This window comes from Macrobrachium rosenbergii, chromosome 9 (genome assembly GCF_040412425.1).
Source record: "Macrobrachium rosenbergii isolate ZJJX-2024 chromosome 9, ASM4041242v1, whole genome shotgun sequence".
In the NCBI taxonomy this organism is placed as follows: Eukaryota; Metazoa; Arthropoda; class Malacostraca; order Decapoda; family Palaemonidae; genus Macrobrachium; species Macrobrachium rosenbergii.
Genome location: NC_089749.1, coordinates 14665559 through 14677020, shown reverse-complemented (window position 1 = coordinate 14677020; position 11462 = coordinate 14665559). Strand labels below are relative to the sequence as shown.

The following is an 11462-nucleotide window of genomic DNA, read 5'->3' as shown; positions in this document are numbered from 1 at the left end:
GCAAAAATAAACAAGTAAATAACGCGCCGAAGTTTTTTCGGCCCAATCGAGTTTTCTGTACAGCCGCTACAGCGTATAATCAAGGCCACCGAAAACAGACCTATCTTTTGGTGATCTTAGTATAATGCTGTAGAGCCGCGGCCCATGAAGCTTTAACCACGGCCCGGTGGTGGCCTACCTTATATCGTTGCCAGGAGCACGATTACAACTAACTTTAACCTTAAATAAAATTTTTAAAAAAACTATTGAGGCTAGAGGGCTGCAATTTGGTATGTTTGATGATTGGAGGGTGGATGATCAACATACCAATTTGCAGCCCCTAACCTCAACAACTCAAGACCTGAGGGCGGAGAGAAAAATTGCGGACGGACAAAGCCGGCACAATAGTTTCTTTACAGAAAACTAAAATAGGAAACTGAGGGAAATTTGGTAATAAATGAATGGAAGACGGATATTTTGCTATTAAAATCATTTTTGAAGATGACCAAACGCATTATGTGAGCTAATATCTCCAACGTATTAAACTTTTGCATCTTGATCCACATCTGGATCATCTTTTTGGATCAAGGTCTGGAACCGCGTCCGTATCTAGATCTTGATCCAGCTTTGGATCTAGGTCTAGGTCCATATTTTTATATAGATCTTGATCCAGCTTTGGATCTAGGTCTAGATCCGTATTTGTATATAGATCTTGATCCAGTTTTGGATCTAAGTCTAGATCCGTATTTGTATATAGCTCTTGTTCCAGTTTTGGCTCTAGGTCTAGATCCATACTTGTATATAGATGTTCCAGTCTTGGATCTAGGTCTGGACCCACAATTGTTTTCTAGATCTTGATTCGATTTTGGATTTAGGTCTGGATCCACAACTGCACCTAGATCCTCATCCACTTCTTGGATCAAGTTCTGGATCCACATCTGTATCTAGACCTACATCCACATTAGGTCTAAGTCGAGATCTACATCTGTAACTAAATGTGATCCCTTGTCTGGATCTAGGCCTGGGTAAATTCTGTATCTAGATCTTGATTCACTATTTGGATCAAAGTCTGGATCCACTACTGTATCTCATCTTGATCCAATTTCGGATCAAGGACTGGATACACAACTGTTCCCAGACCTTGATCCAACTTTGGATCTAGGTCTGGATCCACAACTGCATCTAGATCTCGGTCCACATCAGATCTAAGTCTGGATCGACATCTGTATCTAGGGCTTTATCCACGGTCTGGATCAACATCTGCATTTACCTCTAGATCCACTTCACACACCAAATTCCACATAAATATATCCAAAATTCGCATAAATATTTCTATAAGTTTTGGTGACATTTTCGACAGACAAATAGACACTTTTGTCTACATAGTCTCTCCAACTTTGTTTGGGAAGAGAATATGAAGAAGACAAACGGGCTGAACTGAAGGTTGATAATATAAACAAATAAAATGGAAAATAAAATTACGGAACTACTAAAGAGAAATAGGATTTGTATGAGTAAACGTGTACTTACGGCACTGGTCCCCTACGGAGAAAAGAAAGCAGGGAGATAATCACGCCCATGTGAGAGAAATGACGATGGTTAAAATCACGAATTACAAAAGAATAAGTCTACATCTGCCCCACCTGGCGCCCGCCCGCCTGGGTGGGAAGATGGATGAAGATTAAGTTGGATGTGTTTTCAAAAAAGGGGCCAGGTCACAAAAAGAATTTGCTTATTTTCATTCTGTGATTCAGTTCATGACGTCAATCGCTGAGGATCCGATGGCGGAATTCCACTTTCCTGCAATCCGTGAAACAAAAGTACAACGTCTTAGTTTTGAATCCGACCGGATATTTTTCAATGAGGCAAGGAATTTATACTTGTTTCCTTACTCTCTTTCTCTCGTTCACCATTCCCAACTTGATTTTAAGTAGATTATCTTAATTGAGACTACGTTCAAAATTACGAAATAAATTATATTTTCCCCTTTCTCTCTCTCTTTCAAAAACCAAATAGGCGTTAACAATGAATATACGCCTAATCCTTCAATACACAGCCATCTTTTATGAACTGAAAATATGACTGAGCACTTTTTAACGTTTCCACTACTTAACATTCTGCAAGAGCGTTTCCTTTTGGTAAAACTCCCAGTGAGCTTAAAAAATCATGAACATGCAACACCGAAAGGTGAAATGAGGACAGAATGCGGATTTCGGAATACAGTAATAAGCACTACCTTCCAAGTCACCTGCATGCTACCTATTTTAGCCTATCTTTAACTAATAAAATCAAGAGGCAAGATATTGTACCGCCGATGCAGTTACGTCGACTTGAAACAGTACACTATTACAGCATTAAGTTTAAAAAAAAGCCAATGACGAGTGGTTTTTAATAAAAAAAAACAAAACGTTATTCCGCACTCAATTAAATATTCTGGTTTTAGAGGCCTTCCTTTCAACGGCTGTTTCTATCCGGGTTTTCTTAGCTTGCGCGGGAAACCGTTATGCTTGGTGCCAGACGTTCCGTTATGGTGATATCAGAGAGCAGGAAATACCCTGGACTACGCGGAAACGTATGCGATTGAGTAGGATATTGATTAAATATGTTGATTAAACTTACGTATTCTTATTATTATTATTCAGAACATAAACCTTATTCAAATGGAACAAGCCCACAGGGGCCACTGGCTTGAAATTCAAGATTCCACCGAATATGGTGTTCATTTGAAAGAAGTACCAGAAGGTTCTGGAGATATATTTTTTTAACTAAGTTTTGTAATCCGGTAAAGATCAGCATGACCTCCACCAATATGAAATGAACATTTTGGTTTCGAGTTTGGACTGAATAATCACCTTAAAAATTATTCCGATTCCATCTCTTAATCAATCCATTGCCGCCCTTGACAAAATTTCATTAAAATCCATCAAAAACTCTCGACTGTTCTTTAGACTGCACAAACATACGAACACGCGTAAATAAACACTTGAACAGCTGCGTTCACTACCATTCAAATGTCATAAACGTCAGCCGCAAAATCTATTTCATTGCAAGGCCTGCTGACGCTGGACAGTTGTCTCCTGTCGCGCCTTGGCGGGAGAAGTGCATGATGGGAAATAGACTCAGTCATCCCACCAGCCCAGCTCCGCCCCGCCCACTCAGAAGTTGTCATAACATCTATCAATATTTTAGTGGATTTAGTAAGTGCAGGCTACTTTGTTTGTATAATTTTATACATAGATCTATAATCTTATGGCTTTCATAATATTAGAGGTTTTAATACGAATGAGTTGTCGTATATTGTCCAGCTAAAAGTCTAAATGACAACTCCCCACACCGGAACTGTTGGCCTAGTCCTCATTCTTAATCCGCTGCATAAATTTTGGTTGCTTATACATACAAGTTTGGTTATGATTGATATCAATGTGATATATAAACAAAGAAACCGGCACTATGCATAGTCATGAATAAAGACGATGGCCGATATAGACACCATTTAATAACGCTCATACAATAAACCCTACATTTGTTTCACCATCGCTAAACGATTATTATTCTAAAATTCTCCGTAGGATTATCTTACTATTATAATAAAATATAATTATTAGCGCATACTAACACTCAAACAGTTTATTGAACCCTCCAAGTTTTTACTAAATTCTGAACCCTCCAGTTTTACTAAATTCTTAAGTCAAAAGTGTATGATTTTTTCTCACCTTACACCTTTCAGTCGCAAAAAATCGGAGGCTGCCTCAAATCGTGCGCCGGAGTGTCCTTCGGCAAACTGTTTTTCCTCACTCTTGCTCAGTTTCATTTGTATGTTCACTGCAATGTCACTCTTAAATACGGATGTTCGGCTGGGTGGTCGGGAGAGGCCATGAGAGTACCTCTTTCTCGACTCATTGCTGGGTGGGTACTGGGAGGGCGGATTGGTCCGAAGGGTTTCCTTTTCCTGAGCTTGAAATCGACGAATATCGCGATTTCGACTAGAAGCCGGTAACGTAAGCACGATGACTCTTTGTACTCAATCATTATTATTAAAATGCTGGTAGAACTATAGGGTAGCTCTGCGTCGCCGACGGCACTATAACTTGACTTTTTTTACAGTTTTTGTTGCTATTATGGTTACCTTTCATTTTGGCGCTCGAGTCTAATTAACCCAGAGTCCATCCAGCAAGGGGTTCCCATACACCGATCTTCACAAGACAGAGCACGGGTACGTCTGTTTTCGGACGGTTCATATCCCGTTTGGCAAGTGCAATAACTTGTTAACGTATGGGTACCCCTCCCCCGGGCCAGTGTTAAACACGGCGAAGGGATATTCCATTTGGCCGCCAACAAACAGATGCATCGCCAGTATCAGAACCCCTAAAAGTGTAGAAAAAAACAGTTGAAAAGATAAAAACAGGCGCGGAGCTAATATATTGAATTACCTTAATGCTATTGTTATTACTACTGGATAAATTAAAAGGGGGTTCACTTTTTTTGTACAGAAAAAATAAGGCTGCGTCCAACTTTGCCCGCCTTTTCTCCGCTTCTGACGTCACATCGAACAAAGTTCGATCGTGTGGACGCAGCCTTAAGGCGCGTTTACACCGGTGCGCCTGGTTGCCGTGCAGCTACACATGCCTCTCCGCGTGCAATACGCACGTTCGCGCATGCCGTAGCCGCATGCCTCTGTGCGAATGCCTGTTTCTGTTCACACCGAGAGTGAAGCAGTCGTCAACATGTCTGCCCTCGACCAAGCAGTTGCTGGTGTTATTTTGAAGTCAAAGGCGAAATCGAAGGAATAGGCGTGGGTGCTGGGTCAATGAATATCTTGAACGTCGGAGGGTATGTGTGAGTGTAGAAGAGGTTTGGATGGCAAGCAATGTGCTTTTCAAGAACTTCACACGTATGTCTCCAACTGATTTTGAAATACATGTTTAGCTTTTATGAACAGCAGGGCACCACTCCGTTTGACCCTGTCTTTATAGTTATCGGAGTTAGCCTTCCACAGACAAGTAAAGGAACGGCAATCCTCAATAAAGTTTATATTTTTTTCGTTAGACCAATCCGCCATACTGGCAATAGAATAAACACACGTACATCAAATGGTGGCTGGCGTGCGACTGGCGACTGCTGCACGTCTCCCCAGACACTTGCGCTTACGTGCGTGTCTGCACATTGGCCCTGTGCGCACAGATTTTGAGGCATGCCTCTGCTTGCCTCTCCATGAAATAGGCGCATGCCTCCTGTGCGCACGAAAAGTTGCACCGGTGTAAAACGCGCCTATAGTGTTCACCGTGGTTGCTTTGCACATTGATCTAACTTTTTTTTATACTGTGTATGCCATGGCAGATTACAATCAACTTCTGCCGCATGGGACTATTAGGGAGGTTCGTTGTTGCTTTAATTCCTTTGTTTGGTTCGTTAATATTAAGTCACATGAATTTTGTCTACAATCAATTTTTGTTTACAATCTATACCTAATGCAGTGAATAGTTAGCAAATTAATGGAATTAGCAAGATGTTATGCTAGCTTAAGGCTAGTTTGACCTAGCAACAAAAAATGTAATTACCGGTGATGAAAATACTGTACCACATTGTTACGTAACCGTGGAGCACTGCTTTCGTTAAATAGACTCTTGTCCATATGCCATGATTAAAATGTGTGTTTTGAAAAGACCCGACTTCAGATTTTTCTCCATACCCTTCTTGGACAGCCACGAAAGATCGGGTTTGCCAATAGTAGTCACCACCAGAACACTTAATAATATAGCTTACCATAGGCCTGTGATGAGCAAGAACGGACACCATCCAACGATGATACTTTCCATAGAGACGCTAATATCTACATCAAACTGACCATCCTTGACACGTTAACATACTAGTCTACCACACTTACAGTAGGGGCTTTCTTCTTTAACAACGACCGAAGTACAACCAGTCTGCAGCCCCAGCCAAAATATATATAAAATTATATGCTACTGTATATATATATATATATATATATATATATATATATATATATATTATCATTATATATATATATATAATATATATTCAGTAAATAAATTCAAAAACCAGCGTTCAAGTATCTTAATACTCAGCGGCGAAATCTAAACTCATCACTTATTTTATATGTAGTGCAGCAGCGAACCCACTTGTCTACTTAGTGTTACTTCCCTAGGGGCTACTTCGCAGTCCCAATCCCTTACTGACTCGGCAGTTTACTGCAATATTGTTGCTGTATGTTCTGATAATGTTTTCCAGTTATCTGACTTCCAGCTATTAGTATAGCGTTCCATTAACCCATGGTTCGCATATGATTAAAAATAACAGTACAGCGTTGTTAGTTTATGGAGCTTGATCAGAAATGCAAAGTCTAGTACAGTGCTTTGCATTAAGTTATAACTTACAGGGTATAATGATTAAAACAACGATTGAACAGTAACACATTTAATATGCTTATATCCTGAGCATTTAAAATTCTACACTGGTTATTAGACTTAAAAAATAAGCCTAACTTACCCGAATGCCGTACATTTCCATCAACATAAAAAGTTTCAGTCACTAGTTAAAAACTTCTACATGGCCTTTGAACAAAGCAAAATTGTCGTAGCACCTTTAAATATGCCTGAAGTTACCGGTATTAGGGGTTCCACTGATTATCTGAAAAAGTTGCAACCCCACTGACTATGATTAAGTGGCAGCCCCTATGAAAATCTAGCAAGGTTGCAAAACCATCAAATCTGAATAGGTTAATGATTACATACAATACAGTACGTAAGTGCATGAAGCTTGAAGAGGTCCAAAAAAATTAACAATTGGTTTTCTGTAAAATCTTCTAACACCCCACCATCAGAATATTTTAAATATATATGCTTCATGACTTCAGACGTTCAGGAGGAACGTCCAACGTTACAAATACCGAACCACTTTATGTAAGAATACTCAAACTAAATCCACAGTGAGCATGCGTAGTTGGAAGTGACGTCATCAAACTACAGTCAGATTGGAAGCCAGGCCCAAATCAGGAGTTAGGAGATTCCTTATCGTTAGTTGACTCTTCCAACGGAGTTTTAACAACCGAACTGCAGCCAGCAGCGTTTGGACCTTCTGAAAATTTTAAAATTAGCCTAAGTCTCTTTTATTTTACTCTAGGTAACTGACCAGAGGACTCGAATAGGTTACCTCAGCCTAGGAAACTGAAGACTAGAGCATGTTCATCTTAGCCTAGGTATTGGGCCTGAAGATTTTATTAAATATATATAGCATTATAAAGGTATTCAAGAAGCTATGTGCCACTTGAAAATGATTGAAAATAGTATAGTCTAGGCATATGACAATATATGTGGAGATTTAAAAGCAATAAGACAAAGCCTTCAACACCAAACTTTTATTACAAAGAAACTGATGAACAATGAGCATCTTTAATTACAGGAAAACACTGAAACTGAATAAAGGCTGCCCGATCACAAGAACTATTCAATCACGAAAAGGCTTACTGAACGCACCTAACTCATGACTACACTCAGGAAGGCAGTGAAGGCGGGCAAGACCTTCACCAGCGGATGCTCCCGAAAGTCCACCTACTCCTGACGGGCCTGCCAACATCGAACTCCTCTCCAAGTCTGCCACAGGCAACGAGTTTTTCTTGGATTTGTTTTCCTGGTGAACAGAGAAAGAAATTTACAACACTGAAAAAATATACACAGCCTCAAGTTTTAAAGTACTAAGAACTTTTTACAAATTTGAAAAAAGTTAGACTAAGTTTTAAAATACTATTTAAAAATGAAAATTTAAAATACTAAGAATTATTAACAAACTTACAAAAAACATACGTTAGGCAAAAGTTTTAAAGCACTAAGAACGCTTTAAAAAGTAGTGAAAACTAAGTCTCTAGTTTAAAATACTACACTACATGTATATTTTATACTCTTAAGGGGCATTTGAGAAGCTTACAAGGTTAAGAACAAATTTAAAAATTATTTGAAAGAATTACGTATCAGATTTTAATAAAACAATTTAATAATTATTACCAGCTAGTCACAAAAAACCACTGACCTCCAGGGACGAGTTTCACGAAACTGCCTTTCGTGAAATAACGCTTACGTAAGAGGTGTAACTTTTCAACGTTAATATTACAGTTAATAATAACACTAAACGATTATATTTTCTGATAAGCGTTTAAGGTTTCAGTATATTGTCTCAATTAACTACATTAAAAAGAGCACCAGAATTTAAGTCATCCAACTCACCTTCCTCTTTTTCAAATATATCGGAAGATACTCCTTCAGTTTCAGATACGTCTGCCTGCACAGGTAGGCTATGGTTATTAGAAATATCGAACCCCATAATACCATGAACACCACGAAAGTGTCAGCTTCGGGTAGGCGGACGCCGCCTTCTATTTTCCCGCTTTCCATCTCTATCCTAAAATAAAGTTAAAAAATTGAAAAGGCAGCGCCTCCGGACAGATAAATATATCAAAATATGGATCAATATAGCTTCACAGAGGCTTCTACCCAAGTTATTTAAGCCTAAGAAGAAGTAAAACCAATTACGGTCAAGTATTTTGAATGACAATTTTAATTATATATTGAGGCCACTAGATTATTTTACGCTTAAGTTTTCCAGATAAGAGTAAAATGTAAATTAAAGTTGGGCAATGACAAAAAAATGGGCAAAAACTAGAACCATAACACTATATTCTTTCAAAAAATTTACCAAATATTACAAAGAGTGAGGGCAAAAGCTAAAAACTGTATAAAAGGTGTAGGAGGCTGTGAAGGAGGAAGCAAACACTCACTGTGCATAAAGGCTATATACAGCTTTATCCCACTTGCCTCGAGAATAAGAACAGGAGTTGAAGGAATATGGGCTTGCGTTGTCAGTTTCAAGGTCATCCGCCAGAGGGCAGATTAATTTAATTTTTTTTTTCTATCAGTTCCACGACCTTCATCAACGAAAGTCGTCTTATAAGAACGACAGTTTTAAAATATTCCTTGAGAGCCTTTACCAAGAAAACTACAAAAAACTAATACATTTTGATTGGAAGTGACGAACTAAGAAGAGAGAATACAGGTTACTCCACGAATTACCCCGTAGAGGGAAGTACTCCTCAAGCGGTGCACTGTACGCTTTACTGAAGGTTCTTTGCAGCGTCCCTTCGGCCCCTAGCTGCAGCCTCTTTCATTACTTTTACTATACCTCCGTTTATAATCTCTTTCTTCCATCTTACTTTCCACCCTCCTCTCCCGACAATTGATTCATAGTGCAACTGCTTTGAGGTTTTCCTCATGTTTCACCTTTCAAATCCTTTTACTGTCAATTTCAGTATCAGAGCTGAATGATCTAGGTCTCGGCGCTTGACCTTTGGTCAAAATCCCCCCGCCCCCCCCTCTCTCTGTCTCTCTCTGTCTCTCAAATTCAAATATGTAGTTCATTTGTGAAGAGAAATAAATATAATTCAGTTTTGTAATCCAGTACCAGGGTTCATTAAAAAAAAATATATGGGTTCATTTTCAGAGAGAAGCAAAAATATAATTCAGGTTACACAATACAATTATGAGTTCACTTTGAGAGACAAGGGCGGAGGGGGCAGAGAGCGTCAAAACACTACATCTTTTATTTCCTTGCTTGTCATATAATTCTAAGCAAACAATGTTTGTAAGGAAAACAGGTAGAACAAATTTTCAACTCCGCACTGTTTTCCTGTGAAACAAGTTTTCTACACTTGTAGGGCTTCTGATACGGCGATGAGTTTGTTTGTTGTCAGCCAACTGCTATTTGCCCCCTAACTCTACTCAACAGTAAAGGGGACTGTGGGAATTCGGGGTTTTGGGTGGGGAGAGCACAGAAATGGAGCGGGCGTGTTCGTTGGGAAGCGCCGTCTGGAGGAAAAACTGAGGCCATTCTTAACAGGAAGAATTAAATGCATTTCGCCGTGTTTAATACGCATAGGGGATGGAATGTCACTGCCACGATGTTTGATGACTGGCGGGGTGCGTTAAGTTATTGCACTTGCCGGACCAGAGGCATAGACAGCACCGAAACAAGATCTGAGGACGTGCCAAGATCTAGGGCATACCGATATATCTTGCCAGAGGTAGCGTGTGAAACCCTTGTTGGACGAGGACTTCAGGGTTAATTACAGGTTGATTACGTTCGTGCGACAAAATTGAAGATAAATCCATAATTATGACAAAAACTAGAAAAGTAAACTGAAAGGTAACGCCGCGGAGCTACTACTTAGATCTACCGGAAAAGGTAATCACATGCTTATGTGATAAAAGCACCATCACCAAATAGTACACATGAAAGCCAATCCAATACCATTACAAAGAAGTAAACCTATTAAAATTGCCACTAGTTACTCCCACGCTGCGATCACCTAGGGATAATTCACAGCATAATTCAAGACGAAGTGCAACTCATAAAACCTTGAACGCATAACGAATACCTACTATGAATTGTTCACAGCACATAGTAGGCTTGGAAATCCCTAGACGCATACCTACTCGGCATAATTCAAGTCTGACACATTAATCCAAGAAAACAGACAAGGCAGAGCTGCAGAAACACCACTGACCTAACAAGTGTTTATTTTAGTAACGAACATTTAAAACACTGGGTAACCAGTACTAACCATACAACTTCCAAAATCCAAAGAAACCTTGAGACAAAGTTCGCAGGCACTGGTATTAACAACCTAGAAAATAAACATGACAAACGGATGATCCCTTACCTTCGTCACACGTAGAAATATTTGTTTCCAGAACCTTAAAATCCCTTTAGACCGACACCGCAAAAATATAGTCTCACTCGCACCCCTACTCCGTAACTCTCGCCCTTCCGGTCACTGGCTGATCACCCCTACTGAACTCTGCGTCTGCCAGCGAACGAGGCTTGCATTGTCTCAGCAAGCCGGAGGACTAACTTCCCACAAAAAAAATTAAAATGGACAGTCATGATGATAGTGTCCTTAAGGAACGGCCGTTTCACAGAGGACAAGTACTAGTTCTCGATAGTTCGAGCAGAAGGCATTCAGGGGATCTGGATCAAAGAAGCTGGCATTGAGCTGATGCCACTCGCTGTATACTCACTCCTTTAATGTCTCGTTTTTCGCTTTGTTGTAGCTTTTTAGATATTTGGTAGCTGTCAGTGATTTATCCTTTGGTATGGTGGGTCAGTTATCTACAGTTTTAATAGATAATAGTCGCGTTACACAGAATTCACTGTCAGTAAACGTTTACCATAAAGAATATACACAAATAAAGTAGATAGCTTTCCATCATAGACGCAGCTGCCTCCATCAACGGCGGGAGTCACGTTCTTCCGAGGTATAACTATTTTCTTTACTGGTCACTTTTATTTTTTTACCCGATAAGGATTTTTGTATTAGTCACTATGATTCTTACCTTCTCGGAGAGGGCATTGCTACTAACACAAATCTCTCTCTCTCTCTCTCTCTCTCTCTCTCTCTCTCTCTCTCTCTCTCT

The 11462-nt window shown here is 39.6% G+C and overlaps 1 protein-coding gene across 3 annotated transcripts; it reads right to left on the bottom strand.

The window, feature by feature from the left end:
* Positions 1 to 6401: 6401 nt before the first annotated feature.
* On the bottom strand, positions 6402 to 11075 carry LOC136841482 (uncharacterized). Of its 3 annotated transcripts, none has more exons than XM_067108422.1 (4): positions 10709 to 11075; positions 8220 to 8394; positions 7476 to 7629; positions 6402 to 7077 (listed from the first exon to the last, which is right to left on the bottom strand). In XM_067108422.1, exons 2-4 carry the CDS (start codon positions 8385 to 8387, stop codon positions 6992 to 6994), a joined length of 408 nt encoding a protein of 135 aa, XP_066964523.1. In that variant the 5' UTR covers positions 8388 to 8394; positions 10709 to 11075; the 3' UTR covers positions 6402 to 6991. The 3 variants fall into 3 exon arrangements, with proteins under 3 accessions (XP_066964523.1, XP_066964525.1, XP_066964524.1); XM_067108424.1 differs by having other exon boundaries at positions 6402 to 7074; positions 10709 to 10881; XM_067108423.1 differs by having other exon boundaries at positions 10610 to 10719.
* Between the last annotated feature and the right edge of the window lie 387 nt (positions 11076 to 11462).